The sequence below is a fragment of the Onychostruthus taczanowskii genome, unplaced genomic scaffold (assembly GCF_017590055.1).
Source record: "Onychostruthus taczanowskii isolate IOZ18803 unplaced genomic scaffold, ASM1759005v1 scaffold3, whole genome shotgun sequence".
Classification (NCBI taxonomy): Eukaryota; Metazoa; Chordata; class Aves; order Passeriformes; family Passeridae; genus Onychostruthus; species Onychostruthus taczanowskii.
This window is the reverse complement of record NW_024500349.1, coordinates 9,506,295-9,527,611: the sequence shown is the minus strand read 5'-3', so window position 1 is coordinate 9,527,611 and position 21,317 is coordinate 9,506,295. Positions and strand designations below refer to the sequence as shown.

Below are 21,317 nucleotides of genomic sequence, written 5' to 3'. Positions count from 1 at the left end.
CCACCCCCTCCCACTTCCCCCAATCTGATTTTGTCATAATTTTGGGCAACTTTGGCATCATGCAGTCTGATTGCTGTTAATTTAAAGTAATTACTGTGTTAAAATTAGGGGTAAAATTTTAAGTATCTTCTGGTCTTCCTTATTTGTTTCAATGAAGCTTTTTTGTGCAGCAAATTATTAAGGAGGCATTCTAAAACTCAGGAAAGGACTTTAAAGGAGCCATATTTCTTGATTTTAAACTGTACTCTACTCCAACGCCACAATATAGAAATAGATTTACTTTGGAACAAACTACAAATACATTCGCACAGTTTGTGACAACTTAATTGTCTACTTAGAGGTCCAGGAACAGACTTTCACACCCAGTTATTATAAATCTTGTCCCAGGCGTTCTATTTCGTCAATCAGGAAATCAATGTCTTGGTGAGTGGCCGCAGGGTTGGAGATGACCATCCGGAAGAAGTTCACTTTGTCTCCCAGGGGCTGATAGCTCACCATGGTCGTGCCATACTCCATCATCCTGGCTTTTATCACTGGTGCCACCTGCAGAGCAACAGAAAGTAGGTGATGATGATGATGACTATTATTATTGTCATTATTATCATTATTATCATTATTTTCATTATTGTCATCAACCTCATTGTTATTAAAACAGAGTGTACTTCCTTTTTTTTATAGAGGATGGAGAGCTACAAGCAGCTGAAATGAAATTACATCCAATATTAAAAAAAAAACAACCATTAACCTCCAGTAAGGAATAAATGTCACACTGAAAAGGCACTCAATTTATCTCGTTTCTTTGTCGTGCTCTTTAAACGACTGGGGAAATTTCCCTCTGCTACTCCCTCAATATTGCTGACAGGGACACAGTAGCTGTTTTTTGTACTGCTCACAACATGGCTACAATTGTTTTCATATGCCAGGGCGCTGTAGCACTGCTGAGCTTTTGCTGCCCTTGCTGTGTTTAGTGACTGCAGCTGACAGTACCTCCAGCGCACAGACACGGAGCAAATCCGGGCTCTGGACATCAGGCACAGCCAGGGAACACCGCACCTGGGACCAGGGCAAGGTGGTGCCAGACTGGCCTGCAGTGAAATGACCGTGGGGCTGTCATTTGCCAGAACCTCCCTTGCCCTGTCCCCTGGGAGATCATTCTAGGGATTGCCCGCCTGCGAGGGTTTCACCGCTCACCTTCATCAGGCGGCTCGTTCTCTCTTCGCTGTCCTCCACGCCACGCAAGCTGGGAGGTATGTACCAGAAGCAGACATTGGTGTGCTGAGGCTAAGCACAGAATAATAATGGTTTACGTTGTAAGAAATGCTCATAATATCTCAATTGAAATTAAGCTCATGCCTTCCCTCCCTGTCATACATCATCTTGTGACAGCAGTCAATGGTTTTCATTATTGTGGTCCACTGAGAGTCATCATCATTATTAATGCAGAAAAGATAATTTTAAGCAATTTATTCCCAGGGTGTCAGATGCAGAAACACATCATCCAGCTGGGCAAATATATCTATGCCTTTCTGAAAGGCATCAGGATTTTGCAGCTCCTGTCCCCTCCAGGGGCTGAAGGGATCGTGTGGCTAAGACAAGAGTCTATTACAGATAATTTAGAGGTGAGGACTGTGTAATTTACTTTTATTACATGACAGAATAATACAGAATCTGATTCTGTAAACAGGAGCCACAGGTGTTGCATAAGATAGTCTAAGATTTTCTTACATTTAATGAAATGTATTACTTCTCAATTTGATTCAGCTAGCTGCTGTATGCAGCAGCACAGCATCTTAGCTCATTTAACGTCTTTGGGACCACTAAGCAAAAAGGCATAAAGTGAGAACTTAGTTGACATTTTGTGCATTTTTTGTGCATTTTGTGGGGTACTGTACACCCACTCCTAACAGACCCTGCTATTAGGAAACCGTAACTTGTTTTTATAACAAAAGATCTGGTTCTCATTGTGCCTCTGTGGGTTGTGTTACGCTGAGATACTGTTGTTTTGTCTCAGAAGAGCTAAACAGAGCAAACTGAACACTTATGTGTGGCTGCCTCATCTTCCTTGTCCCTGCATTCCATGAGGAAGAGAGGAACTGGCACAAGAGGTTTTGTTACACGGGTCCCTCCTTTCTGTCTCATGCTGTTTGATTTGACCTCTTGGTAGCATCCCAATAGGTAATGCAGCAAACACTGTTGACCAACTGAGAAAAAGAAGTTGTGCTACATACCTTTCCATCAAACACCATTTCATACCCTTCTCTGTTCTTTATTTTATTGTATAGGTATTCAGCAAGTTCCAAGCACTTATCAATTTGTGCTTCAAATCCTGTGGTTCCCTTTACAGAGAGATGAAGAAAAGAAGTTATGTAAATATCTGTTCTATGAATTAAAAGGGCAAAAGGACCATGCAATACTTGCCAACACATCAGCAGAAGTCACCTCTCGGAAGTCTCTGTGAGACCAAGGATCTGATTCTATGTGATGAAGGGCACTTTGATAAGCAGAACTCATTTGTCTCTAGCTCTTGCCACTGACACCCCTATAGCCAACTCTGCAAAATAAGCATCAGGTACCTGCTTGGTTCTCAGGAATATTTTGCTGAGAACCTGAATAGCACCTCAAAGGGTGCCTTTGGCAGATTTTGGAGAGAGGCTGAGGGTGGTTTTGGACAGCTTGGACTGGCACGGAGCGGGGTCTTCAGGAGGTGTTGAGTTCCAGACATGGGGAGTCTCCCACTATTTTCAGGATAGGGGATTTTCATCTTCCACGAATGATATGCTGGGGACTTTCCAAGAATAATTTTTTTCTTTTTTAGTTAAGCACAGAGCGGGTAGATACAGTTTTAGAGCCCAGTCTAATGCCTGTGAAATGCACACTTTGTTTAGATACTACCCTGCCTCTGTAGTGTTCTCTCTTCTAACAGATACCGTACCAACTCAGAAGCTGTGTTTTTAAGAGCTGCAGAAAAGCCTGCTTTTTCTTCCCTGGCAGAAGTCATAATCCTCTCTGTGACATCATAATTGTTCCTGCAATCACCAACTGTGATGCCTCAAACAAAGGATGCAGCTTCAAGAGGGAGGAAGGGGAATAAACAGCTGGGATAGATAAACTCTTTAAGAAACACACACCCTATTTTGTAATGTTAATATTACAAGCAGAGTGTGAGAAGAGAAAAAGCAGTGCAAGGTATATTGAAAAAAATGGGCCTTAGGAGAAATGTCTTTGAGTAATGGATGCATGTCCCTGCTCCATCTGTTCTGGCAGTGCAGAACAGACTTAAAAAGCCCATGTCATTATCCCTCTGTGTATAAAGATTTCAAAACAGAGTAGAGGTAGCCCTGGGAGAAAGGCTTGGAGTAAAAGAGACGTGGCTAAAATCACCTGCCACTCTGCAGACCCCAGTTAGCACTACAGCTATTGCATCCTCCTTTACAGACTCCCACACCTCCTCAGAGGTTTAATGAAGCACATGAGAATCTTTAAGGCTTTCTGGAAATGAAAACAGTGATGTCATCTCCTCTCAACCAACCTTACCTGACACAATAGATAAAAGAAATATACACAAGAACTTATTTAGCAATATAGATAATCATTAGAGCTAGTGTTCACAGATTTCCCAGTGAAGAGTTTTTGATAAGTTTTCTTCTACTCCTTCAAAAGATTACTTCACATCTACTGCATGCAATGAAACTATGTATTCCTATCTTGATTTGCCATGTCTAATTTCTGAATATAATTAAAACATCTTTTTATTTCCAGAAATCTTTGTAACAACATTCCTAGGTATATGATTTATGCTGTTAGACTCCTACAGTTACACAAGGCAAATGCTATGCAAAGCCATAGATTTCAAGTTTCAAAATCATGTGTGCTGCTTTGAAGCTCCATCCTTAAAAGCATAAGCCCCCCAGAAAATAATAATGTCCTGTCTTTCATGTTCTATATGTGAAATTCAGGTCAGCTATTTTCTAAAATTATGATTATAGAAAAAAACCCCTCAAGTGTATCTGGTGTGCATTATTTTAATACAAACAAATGTGTAGCAGGCAGTCCTACCTTTGCCCTCCACATCAGCCATAGCTTGAAGACATCAACATGCCGTCCGCACTGCAAAGCCTTGTCTCCCGTGTCGTAGGACAGGTCGTAGTGCTTGTCTTGTTGAAAGAGGTAGGAGGCATGCATCTGATTGCAACTCTGCATCAATCCCTTATGGACACAAAGACACAGGCACAGGGATGTCAGCACAGATTTGACTACTGCTCTGAGGGTTGCTTTGGGTGAAAAATTACAAACACCCAAATTCAGCTATATATATGTCCCAGCGCAAAAGGAAGATCAAAAAACCCCGCAAAAGCAGACTTAGCTGCTCAATGCATTAATCCCTATCACTTCCCAAGACACCTTGGTACCTGACCCAGCAATGTGTAATCCACTCCCAGATCCAAGTAATTTTTAAAAAAAGCTGGACATTGTGCTTCTGGCATTCTTATGCTTAATTTAATTTTTGGATCTTGCCTTTTCTTCTTTGTTCTGGTTCCTTTTCCTCCTTTCCTTTGAAGGCTTCTTTTCTGAGTCAGACCAAGACAACTGGTGACTAATCTAAAGAATATCACAGCACTTTTCAATTGCTTTGGTCTCTAAAATTCTGATTTTTATTGTTTTCTTTCTTTGTAGGAACAGTTCTTTTCTGCAAAGCCCTCAGCTGTACATTGAATGCTTAAGAGGTATAGAAAGCTTTGAACAGACAGAAGAGCATCTGGCCTTTAAAAACCCAGCTAGACCTATTTCTGGGCTGCAACATACCATTCTAAGAGATAACTTTGTGGGAGAGACAGAAGCCAACAAGGTGAGGAAACCTGGCTCATGAAAGCATGAGGTTTCCTTTTTAACTTTTTTAAGTAAAATGCAGAGAGCCATGTTCTGGCTCTAGTTAAGATCTCAACCAATTTTATGGCACACCTTAGGGCTGTTGCCTAAAATGGCAATTTCCAGTCCAAGAAGAATCATAACATGGCTGTTTATCATCAAGTCTAATCTTTATGTGTAACTCAAAACTGAGATAGCAAAATGAGAGGGGGAAAATGAATTGACTTTCTCCAAATCTGAACCATCTGTTCTCACTAGAAGTCAGGGATGGTACTGACTTCAGCTGGGCAGGCTTTGTCTTGGGGAACTGACCCAGAGGGCAAATAAAAGCCAGCTTCTCTCTTCCTAAGTGCAATCACTTTGTATACAATCTGTTGTACAGCTGTTAGCAAAACAGCAACCAGCTTTTTGATAGCTGGTCTATTAAGTGGTGGCTGTACGGCAGCTGTCCCAGTCAGTGATGGTTATATGAAAATTACAGGCTTGAAGGGGAATTCAAATTCTAGCACTAAATGAAACATTTACTTTTTATTCCAAGTGCACTTAGTGTTCCATTTTTACTTCCATGTGCCCCGAAGTGGATATATAGATCAAAGCTGGGTAGGAATACTATAAAAGTCTAGAAAGTGTAATGATGCCTCGATTCTGGACCAAATGTTGTGCTGCATGTAAACCACAACTTTCACCCCAAGAGGACCACAGTTCACCTGCAGTTACATCTTATGCTAAACAGCAACGAGTGGGGTTACAGAGTCATGCAGCCACAGCTTAACCACGGACATTTAGAACAGAACATCACAAAACTCTGTACAGATATTGCCATTGATTGCCTCATTTTTGCTAGACATCTGCTTTAATTCCTTCTGCAGTCATGGCTGAAGCATATAAACAGAGGTCTTTTTCTCAGTTCCTGTTACAATCCTCATCACATTAGCAAGTATTAGCTATGGCACTGTTATGAAGAAAATACCCAGGATTTTCCGAAGTAAAATGCCAGAAAAAGCAAAGAAGCATGGTATTGTGACATACCTCTTCTCTTACTAGCAGGGCTGAACACTGCAGTGGGACGCCCATCATCTTGTGAGGGTTCCAGGTTACTGAGTTAGCCCTGGGACAGAAAACCACACAAAACTCAGACATTGTACTATGTGATGAAACCCCAGAGGCATTTAGAAATAATAAGAATGATACTGAACATGAAGCAATACTCACTTTTTTCCTTTTTCTGAGCAACCAAAGCTGATAATAATCATGGCTGATATTAGGAAAGCAATGCCTTCACAGGGGACCTAATCCACTCCAGTTGGCTTTTGGACGACAATCCTGGCAAATTACCACAGGATAATTGCTCTATCCACTAAATTTAATCAGCATTAAACTTTCTGGGGAGCCATCTATACTTTACAAACATAGGGCAAACTTCCTAAAAACACGCACTTGACTGATGAACTTTCTAAAATTGCACAGTCAATTAAAGAGGCAGATAAGAAGCTGGCAACCCAGCAGATCTCCCTCCCTCAGAGTCCAGTTTCGTCAAGATTTTAGTAACTAGCTCACACAAGCATTTTAAAAAAATCCTTGAAATACTTCTGGGTATCACTAAGTCTCTGAGTAACCCAGAAAAGCTGGCCCAAAGTAATTTTTCTTACTGCTCTGATAACGGTAAAATTTCATAGCTCCCTAATTTTTGCTTAGCTACAGCAATTCACACAACTATACTAATAAGCATGGAACTGACCGATCTTGCCAGAAAAGAGTCTGATTCTGCCTCCCTTCAGGACACGTGTTGGAAAAACTTCTGTCATCCTAGGTTTTGGGAACAAATGGAGGGCTGACACAATAGAGTCTAGAGAAGAGGCATTTGGGACTGCGATGAGGGGAGAATGGAAGATTGTCCAGTTGTTTATTATTTTAATTTTGTGTTATGCTCGAATGGCTATTTTATAATTACTATTGTTACATATGATGAGTTAGCTGATAAAAGTATATATTTGCATCCTATTTGGCAAGCTGTCAAGGACACAATAGTGCATTGATATTATCTAGTGAAGTGATTTGTATTTTGATAGTATAAATTGGTATAAATCAGTCAACTGAGGCATGGGAATACTTAAAGGACCCAGGAAACACTTGCAGGTAACACTGATGCAAACAGAGGTGAGCAGGTTAGAACCGAGCAGTGTTTTCCTGTGTAGGACTTGGAGACAGTGCTATAGGTTTATGCAACTCCTGTCAAATTGCTTCCACTCCTTCAAAGCAAGCAACTTCAAAATTCACATGGACATCAGGCAGTACTTCTGTGCTTTCTTCTTTGCTATTTAAATAGGACTGTACAAGTGCCTGATGCAAAATCTGTAGGGAACAGTCTTCCACAGGCAACATCTGGCCACTTGGCTTGGCTTTTTGAGTATTTGGCAGCTTTTAATCAGCTCAGTCAGTCATCTGATTACAGCACCAAAGCTAATGGTTCTGAACATTCACTCAGGTCTATGAATTTCCCCTGATATGATACTTTTAAATTTTATTTGTGCCTATGCAAAATCAGATGGAAATTCTTTAAGAGACTTCTAAGTAACAATAGTGGTATGCTTTTTCTCAAGCAATAGGGTTACTTACTGACAACAGCCAGATGGGAATTATCTGTCTAAAACATTTAATTTACCCTACGGTCACTTATTTACCTAATTACATACCAATTGCATGCAGAAAAAGAATTAATTATGTAAAATAAAAATCCACCGTTTTTCATTTGTTATCAGTTATTTTGGGCTTCTGTCATCAGTATGCATTTGAAGAAATTGCTGACCAAGACAAAAAATAAAAAAATCTACAGAAATCCACAGATGTTTTCCAAAAGCATCTCACGTTTGCCCAAATAACTGAGCACCAAGAACCTATGTAATTTTTTGGCTATGAGTCAAAGATAGAAAAAAAAGTTTTTCCTTTACAGATTTCAAATGGATGACAGGAGAGATTCATGACTGGCAGAATTTGGTCCTGAGCCATCATGAAATACAGACTGATGCAATCACTGAGCAGCCACAGCCCCGGGAAGGATGCTCAGACCCTCTAAGGGAGCATTCACTCACTGCACACAATGCCGCTGTGACCCCCTGCCTGAGCCTCTGCGCAGGGGACACCAGGCTGGAGCTCCTGATGTTGGCCAGACCTATCTGCTCCACACACTGGGGCTTGTGCTTCCTTCAGGGCTCCTTCCAGCACCTTGAAATCTGCCCTGGGGAGACTGGAGGGCATGGTAAGGACAGTCCTGCAAGTCCTCCTCCTGTGACAGGAGTATTTCTGCTGGGCTGACTGTTAGCAGAAGGATGTGAGTACTCAGGGCACAGTGTGCAGCAGTAAATGTTCCCTCTCCCATCAAACATGAGTAACAGCTTCAGTTCCCTTCTACTCAGACCCGTGATGACTCCATTATCTACCATGAAAGGTGCTTAAAATGTCTGCTCTAAAGGTTCCCACACTTGAGATTTGGACAAGCTGACATGAACCACTGTGTCCAGCAAGGAGAGGAGCAGTATTCAAAATACTAAATTTCCTTAATTCACTGCCAAGCATATTGAGATGGTACTTATCAAAGCACTTAATAAGAGTTCTGTATCTAAAGCTATTATGTGGAAAATGCTCCAAAGTAGATTAAACCTGAACTTCTCATTCCAGCACAATTTGGACAGCAATTTGAGAGGAAAATCCTTTGTTTCATACTCTGCCCTCAAAGGCAATGGAGGTAGATTTTTGCTTGCTCGATATTTGTCCTTTTAATGCATGATGTGTAAGTCTGGAGTACTGTAGGCAGTCTTAACTAAATGAAATCATAGACTCATAGGCTGCTTTCCAAATTTTGCATGAGAGATGTATGAGAAAAGAACTGAATCATCAAGGTATCCTCCTGATCTCCAGGATCAGGATGAGGAAGTTGTTTGTAATTTTAATTGGCAAGGAACAGCAATTTGATTTAGTGATAAAGAAGGAGGAAGGGAGTAATGCTTTACTCCCAAATATCATGAGATTCAGTAAATACAGAAATGTAAGTGACTCCATCCAGCCCAGTATACTGCCTCTAGAAAGTGGACTAAATAGGTGACTGGGAAGAATAAAAAACAGGGCTAGCACCTTTGAAATTTGTCTAAATACTCTCTGAGCTTCCACTCATTTGTGGCTCACCGAAATCCTGAATGTTTTTGTCTTTCCTTGAATGTAGATAAATCTCAACATCTATAGAAAGGATTTCCACAGCTTAACTAAATGTTTCTGAGCAACCAGCTGTTTTTTAGTTTAAGCTCAGTCCTTCCATCCTGAACTAGCATCACTTATGTTCATCTGCATTACCTGCAGTGTTTATGAGCTTATGACTACAACGGTGTGTATATCCAGGTACAGATTTACTGAAGACACCGATAACACAGTCTGGAGAGGGCTATTCTCTCCTGAAGTGACAGAGCAGGACATCTGTCCTAACTGCGGGAGCACCCACATTTTATACTAGAAGTTTTATACTTCAGTGCACAAGACCTACAAGATTCACTTCTGAGAGGAATGAAATTGCTAATTCATGTTGGATGCTGAATCAGAAAATGCTGCAGAAACTATTCTGGACCTGTGAGTGTATGGCGGGAGAAGAGAGAAACAAGCATGGAATGTCTGCTGCTTATATTTCAAAAAAAAATTGTCACACAGGCACTCTGCAATGCTGCTTCAACTGGAAGGACAGTTTATATGATTTCTCTCAACTATATCTCAGAGCTAACAGTGATCCTTGATTTTTACAGGCATTGCTATGGTAATCACAAGTATGTTAAAATGCATTTAATAAATGCCTTTTATTGATACTAATAAACCATACCTTTCAACGCCATTTAACTTCCATTTGTGTTTCCTCGACATCAGGAGCCCACCACCCCATGCTCCCTGCAAGGCAAGACACATCATCTTAATGAGAGCTCTGCTTTCCTCCGTGATGACATCTGTGCCTTCCCATCAGTTTGGGACCCTTTTTATCTCACTGAAGTGGCACATTCCAAAATGACCTGATGGAAGATGGGGCCTGAGGCATGAGCTGCGATAACAATTTTCTTGCAGTAGCTTGGAAGCAGCAGTTAATAGCCCCTAATCCAGGCTCCCACCCTCATCATCTGCAAACCCTCACTCACCCCCTCCTCTGACACGGGGCTGCCCGTGCTGTAATTAATGACCTGCAGATCTGCTCCTGGGTCAGCCGCCTTTTCTCTTGTAGTCACTAACTTATAATAACAAACCAGGCTGGGATCTCAGCTGCTCAGGGGAATTTTCATAATATTTTGCACCCACTACTGCTTGCTCTCTACTCATATGCTTTCCTCACAGAGGTCTGGGACAAGCAGGCATTTCATGTGACTGAGAAGTATTTAAGATAAATACAAATTCTTCCTTTGAATGGACTGATTTTGGCTGACACAGTAATTCAAAATCAAGACTCTCAAACCTATGGGAAGTCAATTACCAAGCCTTTTGGGGGAAAGGATTTGCAAAAATGACATAGAAGATATTCTAGGGCTGAAAGATGATCCTTCAGAAAGATTTCTTGGCAAGAGCCTGGATAAAGCTAAGAAGCCAATCTGATAAATTTCCCTAGCACTTGCATTAACCTGATCAGCAATTTGCAGTACTTTATTCCAGACAAATGTATCCTCTTCCTTATGTATTTATTTTGCAGCTGCTGCAGAAGCTGAGCCAGTGCTCAGTATACTTCTTACGTATTTCTTCACTAATGACATTTAAAGATAAAGCTGAAAGCCAAAACTAGGTCAACTTAAGTGTCCCAGTTGCTACAAGTACAACTACAGTCACAGCTCCTAAAATATCCCCCTGACCTGAGCCTTTCAGAGAAGTGGGAAGTTAGTGCTTGAATGTTAGACTTAACTACAGGAACTAAATACAATGGGTTTTGTACAAGACAACATTCTCCAAAATGAATAAATTAGTGTTAATACACCTTGTAATCCAGCCCTCCATGTACGATGGTACTTACATCCACATGCATCCAGATTTTGTATTTCTTGCAGATGTCTGCAATAGCTATGAGAGGATCAAATGCCCCATACACTGTTGTCCCAGCTGTGGCACTCACCAGAAAAGGAACAAATCCCTTCAAGAAAGCAGAGAGATGTTATGCAGGGTCAGATGCTGCAGCCCCCTCATCCCGTGGCAGCGCCAGCTCCCCTTGTGCTGTCCCCACAGTGACCCCACAAGTGTCTGCCAGAGGCCAACCCTGCTCTGTTACACTGATTTTCTCCACGTTTAGATACCAGCGATATTACAGTTTCTACCTTAAGGTGGCAGCAAACTTCCAAACCAGTATCCTCCATTTATTAGGACGCATGAGACAGGTAAGGGCTCAACAGAACAATTCTGCTTCACACCACCTGCCTGAAACAAGAAAGTCTGCACTGCAGGATGTCACATAAACAAAACTCAACCAGGCACCACAGTGAGAGACGCGCTTCTGGCGGACTGTGCCCTGGGCTGCACTGCAGTTATCCCCGTGAGTGTCTGGCCATGAGGTGCCCCAGTTTTGCCAGTGCGAACATCGTGTCTGAGGGAGTCTCCTGGGGCAGTGGGCAGGCAGGTGCTCCAGCCCCATCCCTAACGCACAGCAGGGATACAGCTCTCCTGAGGTAAAGCAGCAGCCTCCTCAGAGGCCAGGGACTATGGTCTGCTAAAGTTTATAGAAATGTTTCATTTTAATTTCATTTTTACTTATGTTGATTTTATAAGGAGTACTCAGAGATCAAGAGTGGCTACCTTTTTTTTTTTTGGTTTTTTTTTTTTTTTTTTTTTTTGTTTTCTTCCAGAAATAAGGGGGGTTCCCTTTTTTTTTTTTGTTTTTTTTTTTTTTTTTTTTTTGTTTTGTTTTTGTTTTTGTTTTTCCAGAACTGGGGTTCAAACTATTGAAAATTCCAAACTTCCTTCTGCAACTGTCAGTAGGTTTGAGTGGCACTCTATTACCATTTTGCCTTATTTTTTTTAATCTACTGTATTGCTTTTATTGGAAAAATGTGCTTTTAATGAAGATTTGTGTTATTAATCAGGTTTGGCTGCTGTGTGTCTAGTGAATATAAATGCTGAAAGCACAGGGCTTTCTTTAATTGCATACTTTAATCTGATGTTTTAATTCTAGCTTCTCTCAGTGAACAAATCCAAAAGTGTGTGCATTTTTAGAGATATGTGGATTTCAGTTTACCTTACATTGATTTGGTGAGTCTATGAAAACTATTTTCAATGCATTAAAATAAAACAAATTCCCCAAAATGATGAATCAGGTTTTGACAATATTCAGCTGAGAAGCTGCATCATAGGCTGATAATATAGAAGAGGAGGATATTATGGAAAACATAATATAAAAAAGAAAGCCAAATAGCTCATGGATATTATAAAGTAGTTCTAAACTTATTTTCTCAGCAACTCTTGCCTCAGTAAGTGGCAGGCTGCATTTCTAAGAAATAAATCAAAACTTAATGAGCAAGCCTGTGTTGTTTTACCAAGGAAAGCAAACAACTGGCTTTACCATTCTTTGGGGTTTTTTCATCTTTGGAAGCAGAAAAGCTGGTAAACTTACTTTTTGTTTGGCTTCAACAATTCTTCTTTCAAGGTCTGATGGGATCATTTTCCCTCTGGAGCAAGAGAGAGTTATATCAGTAACCGGATCTTGAAATCAACTTTTGCTGTTACTTCTTCACTTAATAGGAAACCCAAAGAAGGAGCAAAGAAACTTTTTTGGCCAAGAGTTATGCTCCATCGAAGAGCACAGAGAGACTCTGTCCATTAGTCTGAGTTTTTACCCTATTTATTTAGTCAATATTTGCATCAATATAGTGATGGTAACTGAGAGAAAGAACCTCGTGGCCATCCCATTAAAGACTGATGCTGCTCCTTGGAGCCTCTTGGTCCTGTCTGAAGTTACAGTCCTGGGAAGAAGCTTTAGCCTCCCAGGGAGAGGCTCAGCCCAGTGTCCCAAGAAGTTCACTGGATGCCAAATCCCATGCTCCTCTCTCAGCAGGCACAGAAAATGCCAGAAGAGCTGCACAGCCTTGGGCAGTGCACGTCAGTGGTGCTGTCAGCAGCTGTCTCTGTGCTCCCTTCCCAGGGATGAACACCTTTCTGGGTGACTTTCCCACGCTTTAGTGAATTACATGTTTGCATTTCCTGGAAGCAAGGTGTGAGAAGCTGCCAGTCTAGACCTGCTAAATGCACTGCCAGGCTCTTTGCACTGATGTATTTGCAACACCTAGAGTATGAACCATCTACGTCAGATTCAGTCGGGTAAGGCTTGAAGGCTAATTTAGGAAATCCTGTAAATTAACTAGGTGCAAGGTAAAACAGTGTTGATACTGAATATTAAGGCTATTGTTTTCTTTGCTTTAGACACAAGCAAATAACACAATAAAAGAAGAGGCACTATGAATACCAGCAATACAAACATGATAGATTCCCATGTTACAGAAATAGTCTTCACCGGCTTTAAATGTTGTACATTGAGAATGTTATAAACTTTTAAAGAATTTTAAAAGACTTTTTAAAGACTTCTTCAGATTTTTTTCTTTCACTAGGCCCTCATTTCCCACTGCTACAAAAAAAAAAGAACCTTAATTGAAGCTTAAAATGAAGTGGAAACTAATACACCTATTAGTTTTAGTTTTCTTTTGCATACAAACCCTTGAACTGTTTTCATGACATTTGGATGCATGTCCTTTTTTAAAAATTATTAATTTATTGTAATAAGGTACTATTGGTTTTGTAAGTTTCCATCCTCACAGACCTTACAGTAAGATGGTATTTATTTAAGTAGAAATGGGTTTATACTGCTGAGTTTTTTTTTGTGAAATCTCTCCTGCATATTCAAAACAGTGGAATATGGAAAGAATAACTAAAAATATAAAGCTCTAAAAATCTAAAAATTAACCCAAATTTTTCTTGCAGAAGTGCAAGGTCTAAAGAGTATTCAGCTCCTCGTGAGCTCCCCCCAGACACATGTATCTGATCAGACAAAAGCAGCAGTAGTCTAATGCTCCAAAAATGTTCCGGGGATCATTAGAGGAATAAAGAAAATAAAACCATGTCAAAGGAGGGCAAGGAGTTCCTCTTCAAAACATAATTTAAATGTTGATCTTTAATAGTTTCTGATTTAGTGAGCTTGTGCACAGAAACATACACAGAACTGGGCAGATGCTTTCCCTGCCCAAATTTTTTTACCAAAGCAAGCAATTATTCAGCCTCTTGTCACATCAAAATTCATGGCAATGGAGAGTGCAATACCCAAGCAATGTCAAGGTTTACCAGGTAAACAAGGCAAACTTGGCAGGTGTGGGTCAGAATGGGAAAGAGGCACTGGGAAGTATGCTTGGTCATACTGAAATCATCAAAATATATCAACGTGCTCCTTCCACAGACCCACATCTTCACAGAGGCTCTTCTCAACCACACCACATCCTATGCAAACAATCTGCTGTATCCCTGTGCTGTCTGTGAGACACACAGGAATCCTGCTGTTTACTTCAGCGTGGGCAGGCCAACCTTTGTGGTCTTCACAGAAAACCATCACGCTGAACTCGCACAAGGAGAAAAAGAAGACACAGCTTCATTGATCCACATCCACCTCTAGTGAACAGAAACAACTGGGGATTTATTTTGATACGTGTTGGTTGCTCTGACGTCATTAAATCCTCTTCAAGGTGTGTTCGGTCTTTTGTTAATAAAGAGATAATAGGGCCATAAGTCAATACACAGGCACTGTGATAAGCACTGTAAATTGCTTTCTTGATTCATGTTTTTTAATGTGGGAGCAGAATATTTTGATAGCAGCAAAGCCTTCCATTTCTGTTAGAGATGTAATTTATTAAATACCTTATAACAGTGAGGGACTCAAATAGCATTTTCTATTGGAAAGACTCTCCACAGAATCAGTAAGAATTGTTCTATTAATTTTTTATCCCATAGAAAGTGTTTTCCTTAAACCAGAAAATTTTTATCAGAACATGTTGATTTTGTTAATATACCTTTTTTTTTTTCTCAAAATGGGTTTTCACAGCAAATTGAAACCTTTTAGTTGGGTGTGTTAAGCAGTAAGTTGTCTACCACCCTTTCTCAGAGCCTGTGTGAGCTGCAGATTAGTTGCCTCCTGAGCTGTTGATTTCCAGGGACCACCATCCTTCTTAGCCTATGCTTCCCACAATGCTGCCAAGATCCTTCTCTTCACATCCCACCACAAACGTGTCCCTGTCAAGGGCACTGAGGGGAATGCAATCCAGCTGAGAAAGAGAGTAGGGGCACAGAGTAGTAGAATTATATAGCAAATGCTCCTAAATATTTTATTCCTACAAAAGGCCCACTTCAGCTCAATTTTATGGATCAAAATGTGAGAATTGACCAAAACAAGCTTCCTCCTGGTTTCTTAGCAGAAAATGTAAAGAATGATATTAGTCTGATATCCTGTTTCACATCAGAATGAAACAAAAAAAAAAAAAAAAATCAGAAACCTCTGAGGAAAGGAACTTTTAAGATATTTTATGAACTCCAAAAATGGACCCATAAAGAAGCTACTAACAGAGCCAGTTCCTCAAGTGGGATAAATTAGTGTAAAGCTGATGAAGATGACAGTGCTATGACAAACAGCACTGCTGACCACATCCTACATACTCTGAGATGAGCACCTGATGATTCTCTGTTATGCATCACAATAAAAGGCATATTTGACATCTTTACTTACCTTTCATCACATCTAATCAAAATCACACTATCTGTACCAATACCCAAGGCCGCAGCTCCTTTCTTCACAGAAAAGTGACTCTGAAAAAATAAATTTATTATTATTTATTTGTTTAATTATTTATTATTTAGTTTAATATATTGCTCTTGCAAATCCTTCAGCAAGAAGTCCCACAAGGCAGTAATTACATTCAGAGCCCTTTTGGAAACCGATCACTGTAATTTGAGGCCCCGAAGCAGGTCACTACCATCAACTGGAGGAACAGCAAAATCACTCTAATCTGGGTTTACTCCTGGAATATTACAGACACAACTGTGGTCCATGCTGGACCTTGATGCATACCTGCAGCTTCTAGTGCTTGTACAGATTCAGCTGTGAGCTTGATTTACTGAAACAAAATAGTCTTCCCTAGAGAATTCATTTAGTTTGTGATGCCCAGAGTCATGTACTACAATGTATCTTCTGCCCAGAGAAAAAGAGAGAAATGAATATAGGAATCCTAATTGTGATGTCATGCCAGTGAAAGCCAGTAACAACTCCTACTAATAAAGAGAGCTACTGAAGTTTAAAATCAGAAGAGGGCTATTATTATTATTATTATTATTATTATTATTATTATTATTATTATTGTAAGACTATTACTTAATCTGTATGTACAAAATAAAATGTGTAAGTTACATACTGGAGTGCATGTCAGCCTAATTTTCTCTTGCTTATAGGACTTAACTCCCAAGCTAGTGTTGGTGTATAATCCTAAACTGAATCCCAGTAACTATGATAATTCAACAGTTTTATATCAAATTATAGCCCCAAGAATCTGATTTTGTATTAACTCAAGCCCACCTGTTAACAATATTGTCTAAAGTAATTTTAACTACAGTTTATTAAACATTGAAAAAATGGAAATTCTTTAGATACTACAGTATCATTAGCTGAGGATGTAACACTATAAAAACGATCCAGAAGACAAAAACCTAACAAGGCTTTTTAAGTGTCCAGAGTGTTAAAGAAGAAAGGAAGACCTAGTCTGCAGATCACAAAGGAAAGAAGCAATCACTATGGCTTTGTCAAGGGAGTATTTGCAAGCAGCAGAGAGCAGTAGGGGAGAGACTGGCACAATGTGACACGTGTGGACTTCACCTAAAGGCCACGAGGGCACAGATTCACTGCATGCCAGAGGATTCTATACATAATGAACACTTTGAAAATTACAGTAACTCTAAACCAACTTAATGAAAGAGGAAGAAGAGTAGAAGAACTGAAACATGTACATCCAACTTCAGAAGTAAAAAACCTCTGTGTTTTAAAAATTTCTCAGGCAGTAGTTTTCACAGAGGCTTGACTGCTATGGCTAAGATTGCTATGGTTAAGAAATTCCAGTACAAACTCCTTTTTTTATATCCCTGTATTCTCACCATTTTGGCTGAAATTCTTAATGTTTTCATTATGTCTGCTGACTTTTTCAATATCCAGAGATTTTAAAGAAGTTCAGATTGCTCTTAAGTCATGTTTCACTGATGATATATGGACAATTTGAAAATGCTTCCTCAGGTAAATATTTTTAATACTAGATTTATTTTTTAAATGCACTGGGTTGGTACAGCTTTTCCCTGTGGGACATGGCTGCAGTGTATGAACAATGTGTATTGAGCAGCCAGTCAACACATTGCCTAGATGTAAAATCAGTTTTTGAAGTACTAGCACAGCAAACCACCCCAGTCCCTGAACTAAGCACACTCTGAAAAGTCAACATACACACACACTGGACTGACTCTCACATGAACTGATGATAAATGAAAGGCATACTCATCACTTAGATGAGCCACAGGGGATTTGTGCCTGTCCCTTGGTAGCCAAACCAAGCTGACATCATCAAGTAGGCTTCCTCTGCACTCAGGGGGAAACAGGCACCTCCAGGCAAAGATTCATCCAGAGTAAGGGTGGCTGGTTTGGAGAGGGTGCTGAATGACATCAGGTGAAGAAGTTTCTACCCCTTCTCTCTGAACAAAGTCCTGTGATATCCGCTGTGAGAATGGGAAATGTACAGCTTTTGCAGCCACCAGTACTCCAGACACTGCAGATGTTGAACACCCAGACGTCATCCAGCCTATTAAAGCCACTGCTCACTGGTATGTCCATCTTGGAGTTTGCTCTGTTGTTTTTCTAGCTGGGAGTCACAAGGTGCTAGGAAGTATTTATACACTGAACATCACAGCTCAGCCATCACACTGACATTTTTCATGGCATGTTATTTCCTTCACAAAACTGAATTTTTGGACAAATGCATTTCTGTGAGTTTCATCAGCTTCAGTAAATTCAGTGGACTTTTTCCCAGCACAAAAGCACTGTAGATGAAGGCTTGGATTGTGACCAATTCAAAAACCTCTAAACATCAAAGATACAAAAGTCTGTTCCCAGTCCTCCCTGAGCCCTGTGGGCAGTGAGCACTGTGAGCAGTGCAACTTTGTGAGAGCTGGGAGAAGAGCCCATGAAATGGCTATTGGCAGGAGGAGGCTTATAAAAAATTCCAAGTTTAGGAAAGTATCTTGGAAGTTTGCAAAAATTGAAAACAGAGCAAAAATATTGCCAGTATAAGGACAGTTCACAGATATGTTATATGAAGATAGAACCGAATTCATATACTTAAAAAAATTAATCTGTTTTTTATTCATGTATTACACAAACTGATGTGCACATACTGGGTGGTGTAAATATATAAATGCAGGTAGAGATTTAGGAGTGAAGAGGCACAGATATATTTCACTGGGGTTTGAGTTGATGACATTACATTCATTAATTTTGCTCCTTACTCCACACTAGTTAAAAAAGATTTACTGTTGCAATTTGTTTTTCTACTAAGAGAACCAGAACTATTCAAAGTGCCTTAAAAAAGAAAAGACAGATTTAAATGGTCTACTCTGAGGAAGGAAATTAAGCCCATGTGCTCAAAGGCATCTATTGGAATATGGCCAAGCACAGCTGCCTCACTAAGAAGTCTCATGGCACTGCTAAAAGAGCACCAGGGAAGAAAAATGAATGTAGTGCTGATAGCTCAGTTGCCTGAAGGTTTTTTAAAGACTGAAGGGAATTCAGTGGTCAGGAACCAAAACTGGTTTACAAATAAATTGTAAGGAAATACAGAAGTCTGTGCACAGAAGGGCAAATACAATTACAATTTCTAAACAAACTCTGAATATGAAATGGCTCAATCTATGTACACAGTCACAGATATATGACTGCTGTTATGTTTTCATGTTTTAGGGCAAGACCACAGGAATTACTCCAAGTGCTTGAGAGGCTCTAAAAGGCCAAGAATGAAAGCAAAATAGCAAAAAATATAGTTGTAGAACCAAAGAAAACTTTCACAATAATAAGTATTAAACTTTGGTTTATTATTCCTGCAATGGTGCTGAAAGTTTGGTCACCTGTGTAATATAATGGTAAACACAGAAAACCAAAGGTCAAAGAGATTAAAAGGTTTGCAGAAATAAACCTGATCAGACAGAACTATTCACAGATGATTTAACTGGGCTAACAAGGAAGGACATTAAATGTGACCCCTTTGTAAATACCAGGGCTACAGACTCTTCAGACATACCAAGAAGGGAGCCTGAACACCACCTTTGAAAGCACAGCTGTGTAAGGGTTACACGGATCTGAAGCCTTATGGTGGGAGAACCAGGGAACAAAGGGAGGACAGGTGCAGGCTCCCTGATGCCTGAAGGAAAAGCCAGGCTTGGGGACACTGGAAGTCTGGAGTTTCACCACTCTCCTGGGCTTGCAGACAGAGGAGGACACACAGGTGGGAACGGGCTGTCACTATGGCCTCCTGGCTTCCTCCCTACCTCTCTTCACACTCTGCAAAGGGTGCATGGAAGACTGAAAATATGGGAAGCAATGTGGTGAAATTCAGTGGTGAAGGAGAAGGAATGGATATTAGTGACTAAGAGTGTACTGACAGTCAGAAAAAAAAAAAAAAATCGGTGATTCTGAGCCAGGGGAATTTTCCCTTTATCTAAAATTTCAAATGCTGTTAGGTATAGGTTTGTTCCCCAGATAGCCATTCTTACATGGTTAGCTTTGTAAGGCAGAGACAGTGTAAATGTATTACACGTGCAATAATGAATAGGCCCCCTGAAAAATGGAAGAATAATTAAAAATGCTATGATGCTGAAAAGTACAGCATTGTTATCTAAAGTGCTTCAATATACAGATGCTTCTATTTTTATAGCTTGCTAAATTACTCGCTCATCATCTGGCATGGTTGAAGCTGTCACGAACAACCATCCTAATGCCATGAGCCCCACGGGGCATGGCTGTTTTTTCAGATTGCTGCTTCTCCTTGCTTACATAAACCCAGAGTGGCATGAGCTTTGTGGAGGTGGCTTATCAGTAACCAGTTTCCAAATGCTGAGCAAGCTAAGACAGACATCCTGCAGCTGAAATTCCCCTGAGATCTGTCACTGGCAGCCTAGTGCCCAGGAGATCTGGACCCCCTGCCTCACCTTATCACCTATCCACCAGCAAAGAAGAACACACTTTCCTATTCACTTCTCTTGAGCTTTAAGCATTGTGCAATCCCTGGATGTGTAGGCTGAGTTATTTATCTCTTAATAATCTAAAAATGTGTTGCTAGTTTCGGCTTGCTGTTTGGGCTCCCACAAAGGGGGGGAAGAAAAGGTACCTCCAGAAGGCACTGATCTCTTAAGGCTTTGGCACCTGCTTTAAGACTTAAGATGAGCTGTCTTCTGCAGATCTTGTTCTTTTTTACTGGCCGTAAAAACTGTATAGACTAACTCCGATTAAATGTTTACACTTCAGGCAATTAACATTAAGCAACACTAATCCTATATTTATCATCTGATTTCAAGCTACAGCTTCTCCTTCAATTACCTACAAAAAGAGCATAGTGTGTCCCACTCAAATTTTAAATACACTGCAATGAGAGATACATTTTCTATGGTTTCATTTACCTACTGCTATTCAATTTTTAAAGTTACTTGCTAGTATGAGGTGAGAAATGAGGATATTAATGTTTCTAAACATACCAGTATACACATCTTTAGCATTTTTCAAACACACAACTTCACGCTGCTTTTCCAATCAGAAAGACTCATTTGGTTTCTTTCTAGTGCAGATAGTTTTGCAGCATTGTACGTGATAAGAAATGTTGCACTGAGTTCAGGAGAATACTGTGGCACTGTAAAAGCCATGAGGGATTTTGGTCAATACCAGATGAAGGATTAGACCCAAATGATGATTTTCTTCTTTAGGACTGGCTGCACTAGAGCACTACTTTTCTAGAAAATGTTTTTACTTTGATTTGAATGGTGCTACCTGAGTTAAGTTGTTCCTCAAATAAGACCAAATTTTCAGTTTCCCCCTGGCTTCAAATACCATAAAAAATAATTTTCTAGTTGTTATGCAGTAAGTAATGCAAAGAAAAAAAAAGTGTGAATCCATCGGTTTGATTTTAAGTTTCCTTAGGTGGAAACAACTCTAATTCCTACTTACTCTGCCCAGAGTGTAATTTACAGCTTTGTAGTCTATGCTACAAAATAGAAAACAGGACTTTCAGGCTCCTCAAGTCTTCCTCTGGAAGCAGCACCTCACACAACACCCCTTGGACTGCTTCTGGCAGGTGGCCGTTCTGCAAAGTGTCTCCTGAGTTGCAGGGACAAAAGGCAACACCACG

The 21,317-nt window shown here is 40.2% G+C and overlaps 1 protein-coding gene across 1 annotated transcript in view; it reads right to left on the bottom strand.

Annotated features, from left to right (window-relative positions):
• Window positions 1–348: 348 nt before the first annotated feature.
• Window positions 349–21,317, bottom strand: part of GAD2 (glutamate decarboxylase 2) — a 38,290-nt gene continuing 17,321 nt past the window's right edge. The window contains exons 8-16 of the mRNA XM_041408579.1: window positions 15,623–15,702; window positions 12,476–12,530; window positions 10,889–11,005; window positions 9,725–9,789; window positions 5,896–5,974; window positions 4,057–4,206; window positions 2,229–2,336; window positions 1,192–1,281; window positions 349–543 (exon numbers count right to left, since the gene is read on the bottom strand). Of these exons, the coding sequence (XP_041264513.1) occupies window positions 370–543; window positions 1,192–1,281; window positions 2,229–2,336; window positions 4,057–4,206; window positions 5,896–5,974; window positions 9,725–9,789; window positions 10,889–11,005; window positions 12,476–12,530; window positions 15,623–15,702 (918 nt within the window). The 3' untranslated portion in view covers window positions 349–369. The remainder of the gene's footprint in view (window positions 544–1,191; window positions 1,282–2,228; window positions 2,337–4,056; window positions 4,207–5,895; window positions 5,975–9,724; window positions 9,790–10,888; window positions 11,006–12,475; window positions 12,531–15,622; window positions 15,703–21,317) is intronic.